This window comes from Ovis aries, chromosome 4 (assembly GCF_016772045.2).
Source record: "Ovis aries strain OAR_USU_Benz2616 breed Rambouillet chromosome 4, ARS-UI_Ramb_v3.0, whole genome shotgun sequence".
Classification (NCBI taxonomy): domain Eukaryota; kingdom Metazoa; phylum Chordata; class Mammalia; order Artiodactyla; family Bovidae; genus Ovis; species Ovis aries.
Window position 1 is genome coordinate 10548524 of NC_056057.1, and position 26419 is coordinate 10574942.

Here is a 26419-nt window from a genome sequence, read left to right on the forward strand (position 1 = left end):
TATATTTGGGGGTAGAGACCGTGGGTGCTAGGCTAAGAAGTACTCATGTCTGACTCTTTGTGACCGTATGGACTACAGCCTGCCAGGCCCCTGTGTCCATGGGATTCTCCAGGCAAGAATCTCCAACTGGAGTTGGGTAGCCATGTACTCCTCCAGGGGATCTTCCTAATCCAGGGATCAAACTCTAGTCTCTTAGGTCTCCTGCATCTGCAGGCAGATGCTTTACTGCTAGAGCAACCTGGGAAGCCAGGTTCAGTCAGGCAGTTCACTCAGTCGTGTCTGACTCTCTGCGACCCCAGGGACTGCAGTGTGCCAGGCCTCCCTGTCCATCACCAACTCCTGGAGTTTACTCAGACTCATGTCCATTGAGTCAGTGATGCCATCCAACCATCTCATCCTCTGTCATCACTTTCTCCTGCTGCCTTCAATCTTTCCCAGCATCAGGGTCTTTTCAAATGAGTCAGTTCTTCACATTAGCTGGCCAAAGTATTGGAGTTTCAGCTTCAGCATCAGTCCTTCCAATGAATATTCAGGACTGATATCCTTTTGGATGGACTGGTTGGATCTCCTTGCTGTCCAAGGGATTCTCAAGAGTCTTCTCCAACACCACAGTTCAAAAGCATCTACTCTTCAGCACTCAGCTTTCTTTATAGTGCAACTCTCACATCCATACATGACCACTGGGAAAACTATAGCTTTGACTAGACAGAACTTTGTTGACAAAGTAATGTCTCTGCTTTTTAATATGCTGTCTCAGTTCAGTTCAGTCGCTCAGTCGTATCCGACTCTTTGTGACCCCATGAATCGCAACACGCCAAGCCTCCCTGTCCATCACCATCTCCTGGAGTTCACTCAGAGTCATGTCCATCGAGTCCGTGATGCCATCCAGCCATCTCATCCTCTGTCATCCCCTTCTCCTGCCCCCAATCCCTCCCAGCATCAGAGTCTTTTCCAATGAGTCAACTCTTCGCATGAGGTGGCCAAAGTACTGGAGCTTCAGCTTTAGCATCATTCCTTCCAAAGAAATCCCAGGGCTGATCTCCTTCAGAATGGACTGGTTGGATCTCCTTGCAGTCTAAGGGACTCTCAAGAGTCTTCTCCAGCACCACAGTTCAAAAACATCAATTCTTCGGTGCTCAGCCTTCTTCACAGTCCAACTCTCACATCCATACATGATCACAGGAAAAACCATAGCCTTGACTAGATGGACCTTAGTCGGCAAAGTAATGTCTCTGCTTTTGAATATACTATCTAGGTTGGTCATAACTTTTCTTCCAAGGAGTAAGCGTCTTTTAATTTCATGGCTGCAGTCACCATCTGTAGTGATTTTGGAGCCCAAAAAAATAAAGTCTGACACAGTTTCCACTCTTCCCCCATCTATTTCCCATGAAGTGATGGGACCAGATGCCATGATCTTCGTTTTCTGAATGTTGAGCTTTAAGCCAACTTTTTCACTCTCCTCTCTCACTTTCATCAAGAGGCTTTTTAGCTCCTCTTCACTTTCTGCCATAAGGGTGGTATCATCTGCATATCTGAGGTTATCGATATTTCTCCCGGCAATCTAGATTCCAGCTTGTTTCTTCCAGTCCAGAGTTTCTCATGATGTACTCTGCATATAAGTTAAATAAGCAGGGTGACAATATACAACCTTGTCGTACTCCTTTTCCTATTTGGAACCAGTCTGTTGTTCCATGTCCAGTTCTAACTCTTGCTTCCTGACCTGCATACAGATTTCTCAAGAGGCAGGTTAGGTGGTCTGGTATTCCCATCTCTAGAAGAATTTTCCAGTTTCTTGTGATCCACACAGTCAAAGGCTTTGGCATAGTCAAGAAAGCAGAAATAGATGTTTTTCTGGAACTCTCTTGCTTTTTTGATGATCCAGCGGATGTTGGCAATTTGATCTCTGGTTCCTCTGCCTTTACTAAAAGCAGCTTGAACATCAGGGAGTTCACGGTTCATGTATTGCTGAAGCCTGGCTTGGAGAATTTTGAACATTACTTTACTAGCATGTGAGATGAGTGCAATTGTGCAGTAGTTTGAGCATTCTTTTGCATTTCCTTTCTTTGGAATAGAAATGAAAACTGACCTTTTCCAGTCCTGTGGCCACTGCTGAGTTTTCCAAATTTGCTGGCATATTGAGTGCAGCACTTTCACAGCATCATATTTCAGGATTTGAAACAGGTCAACTGGAATTCCATCACCTCCACCAGCTTTGTTCGTAGTGATGCTTTCTAAGGCCCACTTGACTTCACCTTCCAAGATGTCTGGCTCTAGATTAGTGATCACATCATCATCATTATCTGGGTCGTGAAGATCTTTTTTGTACAGTTCTTCCGTGTATTCTTGCCACCTCTTCTTAATATCTTCTGCTTCTGTTAGGTCCATACCATTTCTGTCCTTTATCAAGCCCATCTTTGCATGAAATGTTCGCTTGGTATCTCTAATTTTCTTGAAGAGATCTCTAGTCTTTCCCATTCTGTTGTTTTCCTCTGTTTCTTTGCATTGATCACTGAAGAAGGCTTTCTTATCTCTTCTTGCTATTTTTTGGAACTCTGCATTCAGACACTGATATCTTTCCTTTTCTCCTTTGCTTTTCACGTCTCTTCTTTTCATAGCTATTTGTAAGGCCTCCCCAGACAGCCATTTTGCTTTTTTGCATTTCTTTTTTTCTCCTGTACAATGTCATGAACCTCATTCCATAGTTCATCAGGCACTCTGTCAGATCTAGGCCCTTAAATCTATTTCTCACTTCCACTGTATAATCATAAGGGATTTGATTTACGTCGTACCTGAATGGTCTAGCGGTTTTCCCTATTTTCTTCAATTTCAGTCTGAATTTGGTAATAAGGAGTTCATGATCTGAGCCACAGTCAGCTCCTGGTCTCGTTTTTGGTGACTGTATAGAGCTTCTCCATCTTTGGCTGCAAAGAATATAATCAATCTGATTTTGGTGTTGACCATCTGGTGATGTCCTTGTGTAGAGTCTTCTCTTGTGGTGTTGGAAGAGGATGTTTGCTATGACCAGTGCATTTTCTTGGCAAAACTCTTATTAGTCTTTGCCCTGCTTCATTCCGCATTCCAAGGCCAAATCTGCCTGTTACTCCAGGTGTTTCTTGACTTCCTACTTTTGCATTCCAGTCCCCTATAATGAGAAGGACATCTTTTTTGGGTGTTAGTTCTAAAAGGTCTTGTAGGTCTTCATAAAACCGTTCAACTTCAGCTTCTTCAGCATTACTGGTTGGGGCATAGACTTGGATAACTGTGATAGTGAATGGTTTGCCTTGGAGACGAACCTAGATTATTCTTTCCTTTTTGAGATTGCATCCAAGTACTGCATTTCGGACTCTTGTTGACCATGATGGCTACTCCATTTCTTCTGAGGGATTCCTGCCCGCAGTAGTAGATATAATATGCTGTCTAGGTTGGTCATAACTTTTATTCCAAGGAGCAAGCATCTTTTAATTTCAGGACTGCAGTCACTATATGTCACTGTTTCAATTGTTTCCCCATCTATTTGCCATGAAGTGATGGGACCAGATGCCATGATCTTACTTTTCTGAATGTTGAGCTTTAAGCCAACTTTTTCACTCTCCTCTTTCACTTTCATCAAGAGGCTCTTTAGTTCTTCTTTGCTTTCTGCCATAAGGGTGGTGTCATCTGCGTATCTGAGGTTACTGATATTTCTCCCAGCAATCTAGATTCCAGCTTGTGCTTCATACAGTCCAGCATTTCTTTCAGGGACTCACCACACACTCTCACACTATTATACTATGCCTTATGGCATTTGCTCCTGATCGCAAAACTCACTTGACAGTGAATCCCCTAGACTGAACATAAATTCCCCTCACCTGGAAACAGCTGGGCTTCTGGGGAGATAACTGACTGTGAAGTTGGAGCTCCTTTCTGCAAGATGTAGTACACAGTATATATATTGTGAACCAGTGCCCGTGGCCTTAAGAGAAGGTGCTAAGGAGCTGGGAACCAAAGTGCAAGGGAGAATGACATGTCTCAGTTAATTCCTAGTGACTCAAACATCTTTGCTTGCCTTTCTTGTGCTTCTGGGCTTTGCGGATTCAGAGGTAAGCAAAGGAGGCATGCTTCTGGGAGGGGAACATAGTGATGATTCCGGTGGTTTGAAAGGGGAGGATTTACAATGTTGGTTGAGTGAATACGAAGCTGATGCTATACAATGCGTGATGGGAGAAGAATGGCTGGAACCTTGTGATACTGAGTGTGCATGGTTAATTTAATGGAAGACACCTGCAATCTTAGGTCACCAAGGGCAAAGATGGAAATGACAGCTTAGACCACCCTACTTAGTAAAATGTTAGCCGCTCAGTCGTGTCTTCCTCTTTGTGATGCTATGGACTGTACCCCCCCAGGCTTCTCTGTCCATGGGATTTTCCAGGCAAGAATACTGGAGTGGGGTACCATTCCAGTATTGGGAAAAAAGTTTTTTTTTCCTAAGCCAGGGATCGAACCCAGGTCTCCCACATTGCAGGCAAATTCTTTACCAGCTGAGCCACCAGGGAAGCTTCTAATCCACTAACATGAGGGCTGAAGTCAGAGGAACATGGAATAAATAATGGAAGAGAGAAGTAAAACCTATCAGTCATGACCAAATGATTAGTTGCAAAAAGGGCAGTGGTTACAGCCAATACATTTCTATTCGCTCTCTTATGTATTTATTTGCACATTCTACTGACCTTTCTCCTTTCCCACATTATGATATACAGCTTGTGTTGATGGTAGTGACATTACAATTTAGTCCATAGATCACAGCACAGCAGGACAGATTTGTCATGGAGCTGGCGGGGAGGACTGTACATCATTCAAGCTCCTGGCCTTGCAGCTGCATGTAGTATGTTAGGGGACGTCATTTCACTCCTGATTGAAGGAACAACTCAATTTATTTAAATTGTGTGCAAATTCTACATTTTCAGATAAAAAGAACAGATCATTGGATCAGTAGATAACTGAATTTTTTATTTCCAAAATAATCAAGGTGCTAAGCATAAAACTTATCAAATGAAAGAAAGATGTTGAATATGCAACCGTGAATTCTAAGAAATGTATTTAATTACATTCTCTTTTCTTCAAAGGAGAAAAAAATCAGTTATTCCATGTGGCCAATATTATTTCAGTAAGAATTTATATATATAGGAAATAAAATACAGAATCTGTTATAAATATCTCAATTTATTTTAAAGTATTACTGTCAAATAATCCTGATCATTAGATAACAGGTTTACCCATCTTTGTTTTTATAGATTAACAAGTTAAATTAAAAAGAAATGTACAGACATCATTTTCAGTGCTACAACACAGGGACAAACACCACATACACACAAACACAAAATCAGAAGCATCTCTTACGCCAGGGTTACTTTCTGTCCAGGTCGAAACACTGTTCCACTTTGATTTTTTCTCTTCTTTGGATTTTGAAAGCTTTCATACCTTAAAAAAAAATGAGATTAAGTTCAGCATTTATAAGTATTAAATCTTAACAAAACATAAAACAATGGATTGCTGCAAACAAGTTTTTAAGAAACAAAAGACAGTTCTTATAAAAGTTCTTATAAGAGTTTTTAAAAGTTGAACAACAGAAAAGGAACAAAGAGGATGAAGAGGCAAATCAGAAAAGAGAAAATACAAATGACAACGATGAACCGCTCTACTGTGATCAGAGAAATGCAAAAGTGTGAGATGCATACAACGTTCTCAAAATTGGCCAAGGTTCAGTTCAGTCCAGTCCAGTCACTCAGTCGTGTCCAACTCTTTGCGATCCCATGAATTGCAGCACGCCAGGCCTCCCTGTCCATCACCAACTCCCGGAATTCACTCAAACTCATGTCCATCGAGTCGGTGACGCCATCCAGCCATCTTATCCTCTGTCGTCCCCTTCTCCTCCTGCCCCCAATCCCTCCCAGCATCAGAGTCTTTTCCAGTGAGTCAACTCTTCGCATGAGGTGGCCAAGTTTAGAGAGAGACTAAAATATTTAACATTAGGGTATGGTGAAGCTGGTACTATAACTATATTGCTATTGCTACATACATTTCTGAAAGACAATTTGGCAGTAGATTTCAAAAGCATTTTCAAAAAATGTGAGTGAACTGATGCAACAATTCTACTTCTATCCGAGTGAAATAATTAAGGATATGTGCAAACAGAGGTAAGAGAATGTTTATCACATTGCTCATAGTGAAAACCTGGATGCAACTTATATGTTCAAAAACTGGATGTTATGCCATAGCTGTACTATATAAAATATAGTAAAATAGTAAACTTATTTAAAATGTGAAGGAATGTTAAAGATGTGTGGATGGACGGGGACTGCTATACAGCAATATGTGCAGAGTGTCTTATTTTAGTAACAGAAAACATAAGCATACAAATAAGATTTGGGAGGTAATGAGGTTTAGGGAAACTGCTGGGTTTTTTTCCCCCTTTGTTTTCTGATTCTTCTACAGTAAGCACATATTTTGTGGAAGGGGAGCAGAATACGGCTCCTAGTGAACCACTTTGGCATGTGGGTTATTTTGAGCTGAAGGAACTCGGGACCCAGCAGACCCGGGAAATCCTTTTACCTCTCTCTTAACTGCCTTTAAAGAACAGACACTGGGGCCTGCACCAGACATAACTTTTTTTATCTGTGTGGCGGGGCGAACATCTGCTCATCTCATCTCCTTGTGAACTGCCCTCTTAACCTCTGAAGCTTCAGGCCCCATCCCTTCCCTCAGTTCAGGACACTACAGAGGCCTCAGCTCATTGACCGCCAATGAGTCTTGTTTTTATGGGGTTCCTGTATCTACAAAATTAGTTTATCACCTGTTGACATCTATGTCAGTCAGTTATAGACAAGCCAAAGAACCGAGAACGGAAAGTTGTTGCTACCCCTGCAGTTTGGTGCACACGGAGGCCTCCTGTCACTGCAGGCGGGGGATCCTGGGACCTCTGACGAGAGCCAGTCAAGGGTCAGAATCCTTACCACGTCAGGCTCCTGGGCCTCTGCCTGCAGGTTCAGTAGAAGTGAGAGCGGGGTGAGTCTTTTCTAAATTCAGAAGCAGGAGAAAAATTTTTGTGTGAACTAGTGCCTTAGCTACAGCAACTCTGGAAAAGCTATCTTCTGAGTACTCTTGTTTTCTGTTGATCCAGTTCTCCCCAAACAAGGCTATTGTTTGCTTCTGTCTCTAGCTTTTGTGTCACTTCTCATGAGGAGGAAAACCAAAGAGTAGAAATGCAGTGTGTGCTGTGTGCTTAGTCGCTTAGTCGTGTCCAGCTCTTTGCAACCCCATGGACTTTAGCCTGCCAGGCTCCTCTGTCCATGGGGATTCTCCAGGCAAGAATACCAGAGTAGTTGCCACGCTCTCTTCCAGGGGATCTTCCCAACCCAGGGATGAGCCGCACTGCAGGCAGATTCTTCGCCAGCTGAGCCACCAGGGATAGGTTCTGATTTACGCCCACCGTTCGAGCCCACCAGCCTCACAGGCTGGTGACTTTGTGGTTCTGATAGATGTGCATTTGTTTAGACACACTCTGCAGCGGGTCCCCTATATTTAAACAGGTGAGCTTTCCTCTTGTTCTATGTCTTGAGAGCTTGGCTTTGTGACTGGTATGGGTTTGTGACTCTCTGTGACTTAACCAGAGAGAAGCCAGCCAGAAGATTAAGTATCAGCCTGAATCTGATGGGCATGAGGAAAACTCAGGATCTGAGACAAGAAGTGATAAGCAGCGATCTCTTTGTTTGGCTGTGCCAGCTCTTAGGGAGTTTGCCTTAAGGTGTCCCAGCCCACAGGGGCCTCAGTTGGCTCAAGCTTCACTGTCGTCTTGGTGTAGGGAAGTCCCGCTCCAGGAGCTCCTGTGAGTGCAGCGATGGGCAGGTCTGCAGCTGGCAGCATCACGTGCTCTGGTGGCAGACGGGAGACTCCATCTTCACCGCCCCATTCTCACTGCCTGTCACCATGAAGCACTTGCTTTCCTTGGCTGGTTCTGAGTAAACCCTGTGGATCTTCTGAAAGCTACGTCTTTTGCAGTCCTTTTGGACACTTCTTACGGTCATTCATGGTTAAGCCATAAAAGGGGTTGCAGGTTACAGTCACCATTAAGGCCCTATGCGTCAGTGGCCAGATGGATCCTTTAAACTGGAGAAAACTTCTGTTTTTGAAAAACACATGAAAGAGCTCTCATGCTTAACAAGTATGTTATGCTGCCTATAGAAAGACAACAGTAAGAGGACACAAAGGGGTACAACAGCCAGCCTTGGGGTTGCATGTGTCCACAGGTCTTCCTCTTTCTGACCTGTTTCACCTAGTATGATAATCTCCAGGTTCATCTGTGTTGCTGCAAATGCAATTATTTCACTTTTTTGGGGTAAGTAATATTCTGGGGTGTGTGTATGTGTGTGTATATATATATACACATGACAACTTCTTTATCCATTCATCTGTCAATGGACATTGAGGTTGTTTCCATGTCTCAGCTCAGAGAAGCAAAAAGCAAAGGAGAAAAGGAAAGATACATCCATTTGAATGCAGAGTTCCAAAGAACAGCAAGGAGAGATAAGAAAGCCTTCCTCAGTGATCAGTGCAAAGAAATAGAGGAAAACAATAGGATGGGAAAGACGAGAGATCTCTTCAAGAAAATTAGAGATACCAAGCGAACATTTCATGAAAAGATGGGACAATAAGGACAGAAGCGGTATAGACCTAACAGAAACAGAAGATATTAAGAGGTGGCAAGAATACACAGAAGAACTATACAAAAAAGATCTTCAGACCCAGATAATCACGATGGTGTGATCACTCACTTAGAGCCAGACATCCTGGAATATGAAGTCAAGTGGGCCTTAGGAAGCATCACTATGAACAAAGCTAGTGGAGGTGATGGAATTCCAGTTGAGCTGTTTCAAATCCTGAAAGATGATGCAAGTGCTGCATTCAATATGCCAGCAAATTTGGAAAACTCAGCAGTGGCCACAGGATTGGAAAAGGTCAACTTTCATTCAAATTCCAAAGAAAGGCAGTGCCAAAGGATGCTCAAACTACTGCATAATTGCACTCATCTCACACACTGGCAAAGTAATGTTCAAAATTCTCCAAGCCTAGCTTCAACAGTATGTGAACTGTGAACTTCCAGATGTTCAGGCTGGATTTAGAAAAGGTAGAGGAACCAGAGATCAAATTGCGAACATGTTAGATCATCAAAAAAGCAAGAGAGTTCCAGAGAAACATCTATTTCTGCTTTATTGACTATGCCAAAGCCTTTGACTGTGTGGATCACAAGAAACTGGAAAATTCTGAAAGAGATGGGAATACCAGACCACCTAACCTGCCTCTTGAGAAATCTGTATGCAGGCCAGGAAGCAAGAGTTAGAACTGGACATGGAACAACAGACTGGTTCCAAATAGGAAAAGGAGTATGTCAAGGCTGTATATTGTCACCCTGCTTATTTAACTTATATGCAGAGTACATCATGACAAACGCTGGGCTGGAGGAAGCACAAGCTGGAATCAACACTGCTGGGAGAAATATCAATAACCTCAGATATGCAGATGACACCAGCCTTATGGCAGAAAGTGAAGAACTAAAGAGCCTCTTGATGAAAGTGAAAGAGGAGAGTGAAAAAGTTGGCTAAAAGCTCAACATTCATAAAACTAAGATCATGGCATCTGATCCCATCACTTCATGGGAAATAGATGGGGAACCAGTGGAAACAGCGTCAGACTTTATTTTTGGGGGGCTCCAAAATCACTTTGATGGTGATTGCAGCCATGAAATTAAAAGATGCTTACTCCTTGGAAGGAAAGTTATGACCAACCTAGACAGCATATTTAAAAACGAGACATTACCTTGCCAACAAAATTCCATCTAGTCAAAGCTGTGGTTTTCCCAGTGGTCATGAATGGATGTGAGAGTTGGACTATAAAGAAAGCTGAGCTGCAAAGAATTGATGCTTTTGAACTGTGGTGTTGGAGGAGACTCTGAGTGTCCCTTGGACTGCAAGGAGATCCAACCAGTCCATTCTGAAGGAGATCAGTCTTGAGTGTTCTTTGGAAGGAATGATGCTGAAGCTGAAACTCCAGTACTTTGGCCACCTCATGCGAAGAGTTGACTCACCGGAAAAGACTCTGATGCTGGGAGGGATTGGGGGCAGGAGGAGAAGGGGATGACCGAGGATGAGATGGCTAGATGGCATCACGGACTCGATGGATGTGAGTCTGAGTAAACTCCGGGAGATGGTGATGAACAGGGAGGCCTGGCGTGCTGCGATTCATGGGGTTGCAAAGAGTTGGACACGACTGAGCGACTGAACTGAGACTCCTAGAAAGAGGAAATAATCAACAAAAAGATAACCTACTGAATGGGAAAAAATATTTCCAAAGGATGTGACCAGTAAGTGGCTAATACCCAAACTATATGGAGTACATACAACTCAACATCAAAGAAACCTGAGAAAAAAATGGGCAGAGGATAAGAATAGACATTTTCCAAAGAAGACATACAGATAGAAGGCATTATAGTGATGTTTCATCTGTTTTTTTTTTTATTTTAGGAGAAGAGCTTCAGATTTACAGAAAAGTCGGCAAAGATAGTAAAGAGTTTCATCAAATCTTTAACCATGGCCAGTTTTAAGTCTTTTTCATTTATAATTATTGTAAAAGTGTTCCTACAAAAGTGCTAGATCTTCAGAGAGACTTATGGGAACTACTCTAACAAGGGCTGGTTTCTGATAACTTTCAGTTTATATCACTGAATTAGGTAAGAATTAGGGCTTCCCTGGTAGCTCAGAGGTTAAAGCGTCTGCCTGCAATGAGGGAGACCTGGGTTAGATCCCTGGGTCAGGAAGATCCCCTGGAGAAGGAAATGGCAACCCACTCCAGTATTCTTGCCTGGAGAAGTCCATGGACGGAGGAGCCTGGTGGGCTACAGTCCACGGGGTTGCAAAGAGTCAGACACGACTGAGTGACTTCACTTAGGTAAGAATTTGTAGAACTCTAAAGGAGAAACTGATGGCTTCATAAAACTGCTAACAAAAGATCCATAAAAATTAATTACATGGGATTGAATGAACTACTGAGGACCATTATAGTTTTTATGACTTTGTATTTATCAAGTATTGTTTTATTTCTTCCAGATTTAAGGAAACCTTTTTAAGCTATCAATAATTTGGTTAAATATGCCTTTGTGAACAAAAATGAAACATGTTTTCTACCTGATCCTTCCAGAAGAAACTCTCAATGAATAGTCCTATGGCTATAGTTATTTCCATAAGTTCAAGGAGAATCCTTTCTCCTTGTGATAGGGCACAGCTGGAAGCACTGGTTTTATTACCAAGGCTTTGACTGGAATATCACATGTGAAGAATGCACAGAGAACCAAAAAGACCAGTTTTAAGAAACTAAGATTGATTTTATGGAACCAGTAATGCTCCTTGGAAAATCCGCCTGGTACCTTTTTTTCAGAGTTCCCAGTAACCTTACCAGATGAGTTTAGGAAGGTCATTTCCTGGCAGGTATACGGACTTCAGGGTATCTTTGAAGTGAAGTCGCTCAGTCGTGTCCGACTCTTTGCGACCCCGTGGACTGTAGCCCACCAGGCTCCTCTGTCCATGGGATTCTCCAGGCAAGAATACTGGAGTGGGTTATCATTTCCTTCTCCAGGGGATCTTCCCGACCCAGGGACTGAACTCGGGTCTCCCGCATTGGAGGCAGATGCTTTAACCTCTGAGCCACCAGGGAAGGGTATCTTGGGGACCTCCAAAAGAGGGGAATTTAAGCCACCTGAATACGGTTGACCCTTTAACAACACAGGAGTGAGGGGCACCAACCCCACCCCTCACTAACAGACATAAACCTTCAGTCAGCCCTCTGTATCCACAGTTCTGTATCCACAGATTCAACAAGCCGTGGATTGTGTAGGACTATAGTACATGTTTACTGAAAATCGACTCTTGTAGTTTAAGCCCATGTTGTTTGAGGGTCAACAGTATATAGCTACTGCAAGCAAAATGTTATGGTAAGTACTTGCCTTGGCTTCCAAGCATCAAGTCTTTTAAAACATCAAACTGAGATTCCTGCTGCAAATTTCCAGCAAAAAGCACCTATATGGTCAATTACTATTCTTGCTGAACTTATGTAAATAATCAGGCCAAGTTTATTGAAACTAGATTTAATTTGAAACAGTTTAGTCTTACTGTGGTTATTTAAGTTAGAAATGGAGGTCATTGTGGAGAGAGAAATCATGTTTCATTAATATACTTTTTCTTTGTTTTTAAAATTTAAAAAGTCCATTAACCAATTCATTTGATTAAATCTGATTTATATAAATATACATTTATATAAAAATAAAAATTTATTTTTAACTTCTTTACGTTTTTGAGTGTTTGAATGCATGGCTACTAAGCAAATGTTTTTGAATTGGCTTTTAAATATTCCACATATTATTTGTGATTCGAAAAAGAACGCTGGAAGTTTGAAGAACTGTCGCTTGTAATAGCTGTATACTTCTGAATCAGAATTTGTTACTTACAACTCAGCAAAGGTCTTCCAATCCTCTTCACTGATGGATGGCCGAGTATGGCTAAGTGCAGTCATTAAATGTGACTGGCTAATAGCCAAACTGGTTCTGATTGGTCCTGGTGGGTTAAGGGTATCATCCTCCTTAAGCAAAAAATAAAATGACAGAAAGTTAACTAAGGGACATAAAGAAAAAGAGTTATTTGCTTTTGCCACTTTCTTGGGACTACGCCTTCCCTTTCTCATAAAATTACCAAACACTGTTAGCACATAACTGTTTGACCGATCGGTGTGTCTCAGCCCTTTATAAAGAGAGTGCATTTACAAATTGAAAAAATACATATCAAAAACAGGAAAACAATCTGTAAGAAGTTTTACAGTTGCGATGAAGGGGGAAAGCCTTACTCCAGTCTGGCTCTGGTATCTGCCTTTGATGATGCTGATGTCTGCCCTCAGTTGATCTCTTTGCTCCTGTGTGAGTTCTTGATAACCCTCTTGGGAGGCGGTTCTGAACAATGGAGGTTGTAATGACTGATCTTTCCCAGGAGCTCCAGGCAACTCCTGAGTCATGGAGCTTGGTGCTGACAGGCATTGTGAGCTCTGCATGGTTAAGTATAATGAGATGGGAGGGAAGGAAAAAGAGCAAGGGAGAAAAAAGTTATGTACTTATCAAAGATAGAATGACAAACTTTTAGCAGGAAAACTTTACCATGGGTAAGCTTGCATTGTAACTAGCTAAAATTTAAGCAGGTTTAAAATGCATTCATATTCTATAAAGGATCATCTATACCTACGTGGCTGACCCACCAGAGAGTGAAAACTGCCATCATACACGGTGGGTTTTTTTTTAAATGCTTTGTTATAAATCCACCAGTAATGCTCTAATGATAGGTTATACTAAGGTTCTAGGGCATTTCTACATGTTAAGAAACAAAAAAAAGAGGAGAATTAAAACTGCTTACTATTCTTGAGAATAAAAATTGGTTACTTTTATATTTTTTAAAACCTAGTTAAGGAAATCTACCTAAAAAATTACTGAATATTTGTAAAAATGTTAAGTTTACCAATACAGTAACAGCGAATCACTATCTTCTGAGATATGCGTTGAATGCTATTTTAATTTAGAAAAATGGTATTACCCAAATTTAATCTGGGCTTCCCTCGTAGCTGGGTCAGTAAAGAATCTGCCTGCAATAAATGCAGGACACCCAGGTTCAAATTCCTTGGGACAGGAAGACCCCCTGGAGAAGGAAATGGCAACCCACTCCAGTACTCTTGCCTGAGAATTCCATGGACAGAGGAGCCTGGTGGGCTACAGTCCATGGGGTTTCAAGAGTCAAGACATGATTAAGTGACTAAAACACACAAATTTAATCTAAACATTTTCCCTGTTGAAACATTACTAATAACTTTTTCACTATGCTTATACTTTCTACCAGAAATATTACCGAAAGATAACATTTTGTTGTCAGAATTTTTGAGATTATCATACCAAATTTCTTATCCTCAACTGTTCTACAATAATAGAATTTAAGTTTAACATAAAATTGATCTGCTACTAAAGATGTTTTAAAGCTGCTAATGAAGAGAGAAAACCTGAAAGAAACCAAAGGGTAATCACAACCCCTGGCTACCTCGGCTCCCCTTACTGCCAGCCCTGTCTTCACAAGGAATGAAAATGACTGATTAGTGCCTGGAAAGACTGCTTTACTGATGGAGTCACACCAACCAGAAAGAACATGGGGGGCCATAAACTGAAACAACATATGGCTTCCTACTTCAAAGCTGTACAACTACACAAGTTACCAAATCAGAAGAGGTTCCATTTCCAAGTTCTGATTCGTAAGAGCTTCCAAAGTAGAGCCGGTACATATTGAACTTTGATTCATCTTGAAGCACCTCAGACATCTCCAGAGAAACCAGGGACTGCTCTAAGCCACATTCTCCGTCTCCAGCTGAATCATCAGAGCCACTGCTGTGGTTAAGAAAAACCATTGAAGACAGACTCAGGTCACTATCAGAGCTGGAACCTCCATCCTAAAACACACAAAAGGACAAGCGGCTGTAAAGCTCTAAATAATCCACAATTCAAAAATAAACCACACAGCGTTCTAACAGATCAAGGAAACTCCAGGCCCTTTTTACAAAAGTTCTTATTGATTCTCTAATGGTTCTGAGGCATATCACATAATTTTAACTATTAAAATAAGGAAAGACAAAATGGCATATGTAGGTAATTTGCCAATCATCTCCCCTAAAACTAACAAAGCTAGGACTCAGACTTCTGGATTTTATTTTCATGTCTCTTTAAATTCATATTTTTCTATTCTGAAATGAAAAAGTACTCTAAAACATGGCTGATGCATCATTATAGAGTGCTTTACAAATAAACACCCTTTCTGCTAGTGAAATGGCACAGGGGGAGGAAACACCTTCCATGGCTTACCAAAATAAGTAGCAAAAACTTGGAAGTATCTAAATTTAGTCCCTGCAATAACTTCCAACAAAATGTGAAGGAGAGAAGCATACAGGAAAAGTCTTCCTAGAAAATACATGGTTAAGTCCATCATACGGCAGAGTTCAAATTCTTTGGTGCAAAAATTACATTATCCTTACAGAAAAAACTTCCTGGGGCTGGAGTACCGAAAGTACAGGATAAACCTAGACCGTCTTGTCCTGTAGGGAAGTAAGTGATCAGAGAACGAGGACTACACACCACAGAGGCACAGGAGCCATCCCAAAGGGGCTCCTACTGGGCCGGACCTGGGCAACCTGAGCTTCAAAACAACCATCTGATGATTGTTTTAAAAAGCAAAAAATCTGAAATCGCAATATAATTCCTGACACCTTGATTCAAAGGATACCCTTCCACACACCAACTATATTTTGCCAATAGTAAGGTAAGGTGAAAGAAACAGACACCAAATTCTTCATGTAAGTACAAATTCCCTACAAAGCCAGCATCCCAATTACGGTACACTTGACTAAAGGCAGATTCCTATAAAGTTAAACTGAAGTTGTTCAAAAGTAAAACTTTGTTTTTAAGGTTGAAACTGACACTGAACTGCTCATATCCGCATAAGACGCCACAGTAGGTCTCCTCCAATAACTTACCTGGAGCCCACAGGACAGCAGCCTTCCGTGCAGGGCCTCTAACTGGGCGCTGTAGAGGAGCGCCTTCAGGTCCGCTCCCGTAAAGCAGTCGGTTGCTGAGGCCACGTGCTGAAGATCCACGTCATCTGCCAGAGGCAGAGACTCACTGAGAACGTGTAAGATTTCAAGACGTGACGCCTGAAGGGAGAAACACTCACTGACTTAACAAATAACATTGAATGCGATATTTTCAACTGTGCATCTTACAAGATTTTTCTTATACGTTCACTTCATATATCTAATCAGTTTTACAAATAAGTTGAGCAATGTACCACCAGGCTACATCTATCCTCCTTGGTACTTGTTGTCTAACAGAAAGAACACAGGGAGGAAAATGAATGAAAATCAACTATTCAGTGTAGATCATTTCTTAGTGCTTATCTTCTAGATTTGGGCAAAGGAGCCAAGAAATGTTTCAAAAAGAAAAATAATCGCTACATGTGATATACATTTATACCTTTGACTATGAATTCGTCTATTTCTTCTTTCACTTATCCATTCGTTTGTAAATTTGGGAACACAGGACTAGAGTGGTCAAAAGGCATATCTCTACATAACTGGCACGGATGCTTCCTATACTCCTAGGCCTGATTCTGTATCAGTCTTCTGTTAAGATAATGAGGTGTGTGATCTCTGAACACAGGGAACGTGGACATCAAATACTTGGTTTCCCTCCCTTTTTTCCATCTGGCTAACACAAAGTTTTCAGATGGGAGTTTGCATGGGATGGCTGGGCCAAAGAAAGGCTTTGCATCTAATTCAGAATCTTTTCATGCTGTAAGAAAACAGTGACTAGAGCCTTTGCTGAAAGCTGGTCTTCTAAGGACAACTGCTGTTACCTGGCAGAAGTAAAGTTCACAAGGAAAGAGTGGAGCGTTTGTAGGTATATGAAACTGTCACCTGGTCAGGAGGAGGACAGTATACACATTTATCTAGTCGGCCGGGCCTGAGCAGGGCAGGGTCAATCAAGTCAGGGCGACTAGTAGCAGCCAGTACATAAACACCTGGGGGGAGAAAGAAAATACTTTACTAAATCCTGGGGGAATCTGGTATTAGAAGATGTTTCTGTATTTACGATTATTACCCTGCAAGCCTTCGACTCCATCCAGCTGAGTCAGTAACTGGTTAACCACACGATCTGTAACCCCTGTGTTATCGTGTCCACGTCGAGGGGCAATGGATTCAAACTCATCAAAGAAAACGATGCAGGGCTTTGCGGCCTGTGCTCTGGGGAAACAAACAGTATCTCATAGTTGAAGAGGGACTCCGAGTTTGCAATTTCACATATATATATTTATATCTGTATACACATACATATATATGATTTTAATTCTTCACAACAAACCCTTAAGAAAGGGTAATGCGCCTTGCTTTTAGTACACGAGGTCTTAGGGAAGTCAGGGAAGATCCGCGCCTTCTGGACCAGTCTTACTCAGCAAGTTAGAAGCTCCTTTGACCCTTATTGCAAGTGAATTCTTTTTAATGTGCTTTGCCTACCTACACTTCTGTGCAACGTCTCTTCAAGTCTTCTGTGAATCTGAAATTCGGCATGCTTATTATGTTACCTTCTTTTTAATTAATACAAAGTCAATTAACAAAACTAAACAAAGTTCAAGTTAGAAAAAAAACATATATGACTAAAATTATTTTATGGAGAACCTTATAAAGTGAAAATAAATCTCATCTCTGGTAAAAGGATAGACTAGAGATCTGAAGAACTGCCCTTAATACAAAATAACCAACAGGTTGCTTAAAAAAAGAAATCTTTATTAAATACATGGCAAGTAAGATAAATCTGGCACCAACAACAGACTGGATTACCTGTGCCTTAAATGTCTGGCAAAACTCTCTTAAAAAACCAATGACATCTGATGTTCAACTTGTGCAAGAATTTTTAACTAGTGACTCATTTTTTCCCTACAGGTACAAGAATATTCAGATTTTGTTTCTTCTTTGCTTGACTTTGGTCAAATATATTTTGTCTATGTTGCCCAAATTTCAAATATCCTGGCATAAAATTTATATTATTATTTTATAATATCCTCTTATTATCTTTTCCATCGCTGGGACTCGGTCTGGTGGCAAGTGGAAGTGTTCCGGTTCTCTAGTCTGAAAGTGAAAGTGTTAGTCGCTCAGGCGTGTCCAACTCTTTGCGACCCTATGGACTGTCGCCCACCAGGCTCCTCTGTCTATGGAATTCTTCAGGCAGGAAGACTAGAGTCGGTTGTCATGTGCTTCTCCAGGGGATCTTCCCAAACCAGGGCTTAAACCTGCATCTCCTGCAGTAGGCAGATTCTTTACTGTCTGAGCCAGCAGGGAAGCCCAGCTAAATGTACTGGGCGGGGGGGGCTTATCCTTTATTTTAACTTGTTTTAAAACAAGAACCGAGTCCACATTACATTATTTCTTTGAAACTTACTACAACTGCTATGCATGGCCTGACATGTGGCCAATTTTCAAAAATGTTCCAGGTGTGCTTAAAAAGAAAGTATATTCCCCAATTGTTGGGCACATGTTTTAAATATCCTTACATCAGTCTTGTTGAATATGTTGTTTAAATCTTCTAAATTTTTACTTTTTTTACTATTTTTAAATTAATAACTGAGAACTGTGTTAAAATTTTCCACTATGAAGACAGATCTGTCAGTTTCTCTTTGGAACTCTATAAATTTTTGACTTAAATATTTTGAAGTTCCAATATTAGATTCAATTTTATAACTGTAATATCATTCTGGTAAACTGAACTGTTGGTCAGTATGTGGTTGACTGTCTTTATCTGTGATAAGGTCTTTCTGGTAATATTCTTTTCTTAAATTGGGTGGTAGAAATAAGAGTTCATTTTATTATTCTTTAAAATATATAGCTATGTTATATATATTCTAACTGCATATTTTATAATAAAATTTTAGTAAAGGAATAAAGTGGCTTTTTCATTTATAAGCTTTCTGTAATCCCATCACATTTAAGTATTATTTTCACTCAAATATTAGCTTCTGTATTCACACGTATTTTAAAATAAATGCAGTAATAATTATACTCTATTTTAATTAAGTTGGCCACATGGAATCTTATAAGAGAGATAAAACTAGTAATTATGTGCTTCATATACTTTGAGCATCTATGAATAACCGAAAATGACTTCACTTTCAACATTTCAGAAATATTTCTATTATAAATATAAAACCAATAATTTCTAAAGCTTAGTATGAAAAATGTACATTTAAGTAGTATTTGGTAAAACAGTGAAATTTTGTTCTCCAGCTTATTAATAATCTACATTAAATCACAGGTTTCAAAAATCAAATTTTTAAAAAAACAAGATCAACAAGTATTGACTGATAAATAACCACAGAGTTAGTTAAAAAAGCATTCATAGGGTACTAACCTAACAAAAACATCCCGAACAGCTTGTTCACTTGCTCCAATATATTTGCTGAGTAACTCGGGTCCCTGTTAGGTAAAATGAAATTAAATTATAATCAATTCAAAACTATCTAAAAACAAAATATTATTTTTGTCCATGGCTAAGTCTAAATGTAATAATAGAAAATGTTTAATTAAATGGATTTCTCCAAAATACATTTAAAAAATTAACGTAAGTGGAGCGTCATACCACAAGTTCCACACCCGATGTTTCCTTTGCCTAGATCATTTGTCCCCAGAGTCTCAGGGCTTCTTGCTTCATTTCATTCAGATCTCTGACAAAATGTCACATCCCCAGAAAGGCCTTGCCTGACAACCCCATCTACAACCCACTCCAGCTTCACATCTTCCCCTGACTGTCTTCCTACGTAGTATCCACGACCACCTGACAGCGTATTATGCATTAAATGTGTCTGTTTATTGTCTCTCTCCAGTAACAGAACACGAGCTCAGAAAAGGCAGCTTTATTATCGACTCCAGTATCAGTGCCTGCTACATGGTAAGCTGAATAATTCATTTAGTAAAGTAATGAATGGTTTAAAAAGGGAAAATGTTCCATCTTTCTCAAATCTTTGGCGATTCCAAAAAACATGTAATGAGACATGTAATCAGCATCTTCAATTACTGAAACCAATTTATCTGTTCCATAAATATGTTATTTGAAGAATATATTGTTTTTCCTAAAAGTCAACTGAAAAAACTTTCAAAACAAGCTTTACTACATATAACAAAATCAATAATGAGGACAGTTTTTCCTTAAATTGGGATATTTTAAAAAACTGAATAAGCCCTAACGTGGTCTCCAAAGACAAATCATTACCATGAAAAGACCAAATATGATCAGGATATGTGACCAAAATGAAGAATTTCTAATATTCAGCCATCATTTGATATTTATTAATATACTAGTATGTAATTATATCAGAGAAGGCAATGGCACCCCACTCCAGTACTCTTGCCTGGAAAACCCCACGGACAGAGGAGCCTGGTGGGCTGCAGTCCATGGGGTCGCTAAGAGTCCGACACGACTGAGCGACTTCCCTTTCACTTTTCACTTTCACGCATTGGCTAAGGAAATGGCAACCCACTCCAGTGTTCTTGCCCGGAGAATCCCAGTGACGGGGGGAGCCTGGTGGGCTGCCGTCTATGGGGTCGCACAGAGTCGGACACGACTGAAGTGACCTAGCAGCATGTAATTGTATTTTCTCAGCACAGAGAACTACACAGGGTGAAATAAACAGGCAGCATACTGGTGTCAGTGCAAGGCCTGCTTCTGAGGCACACCTCCTAGGACCCACCCTAACCCACAGCCTCAGCTCTCTACTGAAACCTATGTACTGAGAGCTCATCCCAACTGCAATTTGAAGATTTACTAAAGGGGAGAGATAAGATGTCCTCCTTAATGGAACAATCCAAAATACAAAAATATTTGCAAGTGTTAATCTTGAAAATTGTTAATACACACAATAAAGCTACATTCTAGTGACAAGTAAAAAAGAAAGAATATGATCGTTGCTCTCCATCAATGCCAGGATACTCACGTAAAGCAGCTCACAAAAACTGATGTGATAAAGAGGGTAGATGTAACACAATTGCAAATTACTAACCTGGCTTTCAGATTATCAATCAATTTTGAATAAGATTACACTATAGGGTTTTCTTCTTTTTTTCTCCCCTCTCTTTTGGAAATTCACTTTACATTACTTCGCATTCATGAAAGACCTATTTAGTAACTGTTTTCACTAACAAGAAATCCAAAGAAACACTTCACATTTATGAAATAGAGCAGAAAGTGAAAGCAGCATTCAGGGTTTGTTTTGCCGTGAACCACTACCGAGGCAGCACACCCCCCAGCAGCAGGCGTGGCATCACCAAGCTTCTCCCCAAGCTTTCTGTCACAGCTGGAACTGCGTCTGGGAGCAGCTGTGCTTTAACCTCAGTTTACTTTGCTCATCCATTAGCAGGATGTGTCTGATCGTTAGTTTGCTTTATATCATTTTGGTTTACGGAAATGTTTCACAGAAACACCTACTTCCAGACGGTGGGGGAAAATTTGCCTTGAAATGCAATTGCTCTTTGGCAAATACATACAGCTGGGGCGCTGAAACTTTACAAACGAGCCATCACATCCCAGACCACAGTGACACCCCAGTGGTGCAGTGAGAAGCGTAACTCACAATGATCCCCTACATGCACAGTGAAGTCTGACTCTTTGCAGCCCCACGGACTAGCCTGCCAGGTTCCACTGCCCATGGAATTTTCCAGGCAAGAATACTGGAGTGGGGTGCCATTTCCTACTCCAAGGGATCTTCAAGGGATCAAACCGGAGTCTCTCCCGTCTCGCGCACTGGCAGGCAGCGTCTTTACCACTAGCGCCACCTGGTGACTACCCGGGGATCTGCTAGCATGTCCTTTCAAGGACCACACTCACCCTGCATCTGAGAAAACTTAAACTGGGTGTGAGGCAGCAAGGGTGAGATACGGACGCCACCAACAGGAGCATCGAAGTTTCAGCTTCTGCCTTAGAGTGGCCTCCAGGCCCTAGTCTTCTGGCTCTTCTTCCCCTCCAAGCTTGCTCCTCTATCTGAGTATTTATACATAATTCTATTGCCGCCTCAAGCAAAAACATGTTAATAATAAGCCCTACAAAAGAGAGATGCCTCACTATTCATTTCCCACACAGCTTAACAGACCGATCACTGCTTCTACCATTAATAGTTTTCCAAATATGAGACTAACCCACTATCAAGAAACAAATGGGGCTGGCAAGGATATGGAAAAATAGGTATGCTCACTCTCACGCTGCCTTACATGTAAAACGGTATAGTCGCTATGAAAAAAGTTCGATGGTTCCTCAAAAAGTGACACACAGAATTACCATATGAGTGACTATATATATATTTATACTCTGGGGCATATATGTATTCCAGAGAACTGAAAGCATATGTCCACACAAAAATGTATGTACAAATGTTTACAGCGGCATTATTCATAACAGAAAAGAAGTGGGCACAACCCAGAGGTTCACCAAACTATGGCATATCCACACCAACTTAAAAAGACTGAATACCATCCAGCCATCAACAGTCCTGAAGTTCTGGGGCATGTTACAACTTGGATGAACCCTGAAAACATTATGCTATGTGAAAGAAGTCAGACACAAAAGGTTGATTCCTCTTCTATGAAATATCTAGAGCAGGCAAATCCAGAGAGACAGAAAGCAGACTGGTGACTGCCAGGGGGTTGGCAGGGGGATGGAGACTGTGATGAAGAAGTTTTGCAACCAGAGAGCTGGTGGCTACACAGCACTGTGAGCGCACTGAATACCACTGAAAGTGCACTTTAACACAATTATGCGAATTTTGCCTCAATCAAAAGAAAGAAAAAAGATAAACGCCAAACATACCTTGACACTAATAAAATTCATTCCACTTTCCCGTGCAATTACTCCAGCCAGTAAGGTTTTTCCCGTTCCAGGAGGACCATACAACAGTACTCCTGTCCTCTGTCGTATGGGCAAGTTGGCAAACAATTCCGGGTACTGAAAAATACGAAAATACGACAAAGAGCTCGACTCTAAAACAAATGACTGAGCAGCTAAAGATCAGGGCACAGAAAAAGTCCTTGGACAGTAACAACTGCCATCTCTGTAACTGTCAATGACAGGAAAGCCATTCCTACTCAAAATAATGAATGGACTCAAAGGGACTAACACAGATTTTCCCTACTGGACCACGGAAGACATTCCACATAAAATGCATATAAATGGATCTGAATTTCTTTCCACTTCTCCTGTTTCCCACCCCCAAACATTACAATAGTACTACATTAAGAAAATAAAAATAAGTATACTGCCCTCCACTTGTATGGCTCATGGGGCAAGCTATGATTGCTACACCAATTCAAATATACTCAATCAAGGAAAGAAAATATAAAGAAGCATGTGTAGTGATAATAGTACAATCTCCCAGGAGATTCCATGCTGAACAAGTAATTTTACCCTCTAAACCACCAGCTTCTCAGCAAGAAAACTTTCTGAACAGGTTTCAAAACTTTTTGAACAAGAAAACTTCTGAACAGCAAGAAAGCTGCCTGGCTCTGTCAGCAACCCCCTGGCCTCCTCTGGGCAGCATGGGAGCTTGCGCTTGGCTGTGGCCAACTGTGTGGCCCTATGGACTGCAGCCGCCAGGCTCCTCGGTCCACGGGACTCTCCAGGCAGGAATCCTGCCAGGAGCTCTTCCTGACCCAGGGATTGAATCCATGTCTCCCGCACTTCAGGTGGATTTTGTAACTCCTGAGCCACTGGGGAGACCCACTGGGTCTCCTCTATTGGGTACATCTATTTAGTCCCATATATTGACAGAATTCCAACCTCATCTGGACCTCCATTCTAATCTGAACGAGGTCCCAGTGTGAGCATTTATGCAGATGGCTCACATGCCTGGATGACGCTGGTGCCCAGACCCAGCCTTCAGGTCCTGACCCTGCAGGCCACGTCCCATGCCCATGTCCTTCCACACAGGCTTTAACCCCCAGTCGTGGGTGCCACTCAGTATGCCCCAGTCCCCACCAGACAGTCCCCAGTACCTACATGTAACCGAGGGCCTTACCCATTTCTTTATCTCTTTGGTCGGGCCCCTGATCTCATGCGAAGGTCCTTCATGCTCAGGTTTCTCATCCAAACACACCACCTTCTCGATTCTACTTCTGATCTAAACAACAGTCAGCCTGGTGGGTGCTGCCTGCTAACTCTGTCTAGAGACTGTCACCCAAAATCTGGCTAAATCCATCAGCTCTGGGGGCCTCAGTGACTCTCCCACCTTCTAGTTCATTTCTGCTCAATTGTAGCTGATGGCTCATATGCTTCAGTGAAATTTGAATTATTCAAGAAAAACCCAAGAACTCTGAAATTCACATCAAACTGTATTTTTACTACAGGACTTCCCTGGTGGCACAGTGGAAGAGAATCCGCCAGCCAGTGCAGAGGACGTGGGTTCAATCCCTGGTCCAGGAAGATTCTACATGGCTTGGAGCCAACTAAGCCCACGTGGCACAACTTCTGAAGCCCGTGTGCCCTACAGAGCCTGTGCTCCACAACAAGAGACGCCACCACAACGAGAAGCCCGTGCACCACAGCAAGGAGAAGGCCCTGCTCATCACCACCAGAGAAAACCCCCACAAAGCAGTGAAGACCCAGTGCAGTCAAAAATAAAATAAAATCTATCTACTATAAATATCACCCCAGCATCATGGGCAAGGACTGTATCAAATACTTAAAAAATCTGTTCAAGTGCCCAGAATAGGACTGGACGTTTATTTGGTAACAATAAATTCTTATTGGGTCAACCTGAGACTGGGCAAGCCAACACATACAGCCAGAGCCAATGATTCAGGGGTGTCACAGGAAGCAGGCAGTCCTCAGTTTGTTTCTAAGCACCTTGGCTGGTAACTGGATAGTATCCACTAGCATCTGCCGAACTTCATGCAGTCCACCGATCCTGTCCCAGCCCAGGTCCCGAGGTTTATGTAGGTTGACATTTCGCAGAGACACAGGAATAAATCCTCGGAGCGCCTTTTGGAAGTCCAATGTTGTTAAAACTAATTCTGTTTGGAAATAAACACAACTTCTTTTGGTGGTCATATCTCTATGTGAGTCCTCATGCAGCCGCCTCCCTTCCCCAGCGTGCCCTCCCCTCTAGTAACCACCATTCTGCTCTTCATATCTACATGTTCATGTTTGGTTTGGTCTGTTCATTCATTTTGCTTTTTACGTTCCACATGAATAGAATCAGGTGATATTTGTCTTTCCCCGTCTGATTTCACTGAGCCAATCTTAACTCAGTTAAAAAAAATGTTGTCAACTTAGCTGGAAATGGCCATTTTCTACTCACATACCTGCTTATTTGAATGCTAACATGGACTAGATTTAATTCTTACCTTACTACAATTACATTTCTCCACAAGGAAGGAAGGAATCAAATTTCGGTTTTAGCAATAAAACGTACCTTCCCTGGTGCACACGTTCTGATGAGAGAGACGAGAATGTATGGCTCGATCCACAAGCATGGTAAAGTCTCTAGCCACAAACCCTTCGGTTTCTTTAGCTATACACTGCAGGTCAAGACCGGTGAGCCTCTTCATGTCACAGTCCAGTTTATTTTTTATTACAGTATGCAGAATTTCACATCTTTGATTCTAACGAGAAAAAGAAGGAATTCAAATTTATAATTTTACTTGAGTGCAAACCTTTGTACACGTATTTTGAGGAAAATCCGGTTGCCATAATCTGCAGGGACAGAAAGCAGACTGTGTTTGCTGCAGACTGACTGGGGGAGGGGTGGCTGCAAAGGGGCACTAAGGAAACGCCTGGGAGGGATGCAAACCCTTGCTGCCTTAATGGTGGTGATGGTTTCATGGTACATACCTATGTTAAAACTGATCAAATTGTACACTTTAATTTTTTATTTTTTGGTTGCAACATGTGGCTTGCAGGATCTCAGTTCCCCAACCAGTGACTGAACCTGGGCCACAGCAGTTAAAGAGTTGAATCCTAACCACTATTCCACCAGGAAACTCCCAAATTGTACACTTTAAATAGTGAGTTTGCTGTCTTCAATTTTTTTATACCTTAATAAAGCTGTAAATATCAATAACATCAGGTATGCAGATGATACCACCCTTATGGCAGAAAGTGAAGAGGAACTAAAAAGCCTTTTGATGAAAGTGAAAGAGGAGTGAAAAAGTTGGCTTAAAGCTCAACATTCAGAAAATGAAGATCATGGCATCTGGTCCCATCACTTCATGGGAAATAGATGGGGAAACAATGTCAGACTTTATTTTTTTGGGCTCCAAAATCACTGCAGATGGTGACTGCAGCCATGAAATTAAAAGACGCTTACTCCTTGGAAGGAAAGTTATGATCAACCTACATGGCATATTCAAAAGCAGAGACATTACTTTGCCAACAAAGGTCAGTCTAGTCAAGGCTATGGTTTTCCAGTAGTCATGAATGGATGTGAGAGTTGGACTGTGAAGAAAGCTGAGCGCCAAAGAATTGATGCTTTTGAATTGTGGTGTTGGAGAAGACTCTTGAGAGTCCCTTGAACTGCAAGGAGATCCAACCAGTCCATTCTGAAGGAGATCAGCCCTGGGTGTTCTTTTGGAAGGAATGATGCTAAAGCTGAAACTCCAATACTTTGGCCATGTCACGCGAAGAGTTGACTCATTGGAAAAGACTCTGATGCTGGGAGGGATTGGGGGCAGGAGGAGAAGGGGACGACCGAGGATGAGATGGCTGGATGGCATCACGGACTCGATGGACGTGAGT

The 26419-nt window shown here is 41.5% G+C and overlaps 2 protein-coding genes across 8 annotated transcripts in view; one reads left to right on the forward strand and one right to left on the reverse strand.

Moving 5' to 3' along the window:
* Positions 1-24734, forward strand: part of GATAD1 (GATA zinc finger domain containing 1) — a 47469-nt gene extending 22735 nt beyond the window's left edge. For both annotated transcript variants that reach the window (XM_042249144.1, XM_042249145.1), the window contains 2 exons: positions 19527-19591; positions 24031-24734. In XM_042249144.1, the coding sequence (XP_042105078.1) occupies positions 19527-19591; positions 24031-24309 (344 nt within the window). In that variant the 3' untranslated portion in view covers positions 24310-24734. The remainder of the gene's footprint in view (positions 1-19526; positions 19592-24030) is intronic.
* The window catches only part of PEX1 (peroxisomal biogenesis factor 1), a 70219-nt gene continuing 48765 nt past the window's right edge, over positions 4966-26419 (reverse strand). For 2 of the 6 annotated variants that reach the window (XR_009600321.1, XR_009600320.1), the window contains 12 exons: positions 25098-25287; positions 24530-24696; positions 22499-22633; positions 19055-19119; positions 16754-16896; positions 16570-16673; positions 15631-15807; positions 14323-14553; positions 12922-13116; positions 12530-12660; positions 10118-10321; positions 5352-5457 (listed from right to left, as the gene is read on the reverse strand). Coding sequence is in view for 4 of the 6 variants with exons in the window: in XM_042249141.2 (XP_042105075.1) it covers positions 5373-5457; positions 12530-12660; positions 12922-13116; positions 14323-14553; positions 15631-15807; positions 16570-16673; positions 16754-16896; positions 19055-19119; positions 22499-22633; positions 24530-24696; positions 25098-25287 (1623 nt within the window). In the remaining 2 variants the exon portion in view is untranslated. Of the gene's footprint in view, positions 5458-5479; positions 7014-10117; positions 10322-12529; positions 12661-12921; positions 13117-14322; positions 14554-15630; positions 15808-16569; positions 16674-16753; positions 16897-19054; positions 19120-22498; positions 22634-24529; positions 24697-25097; positions 25288-26419 lie in introns of those variants that run through there. The other 4 variants (XM_042249141.2, XM_027968440.3, XM_042249140.2 and 1 more) reach the window with 3 other exon arrangements.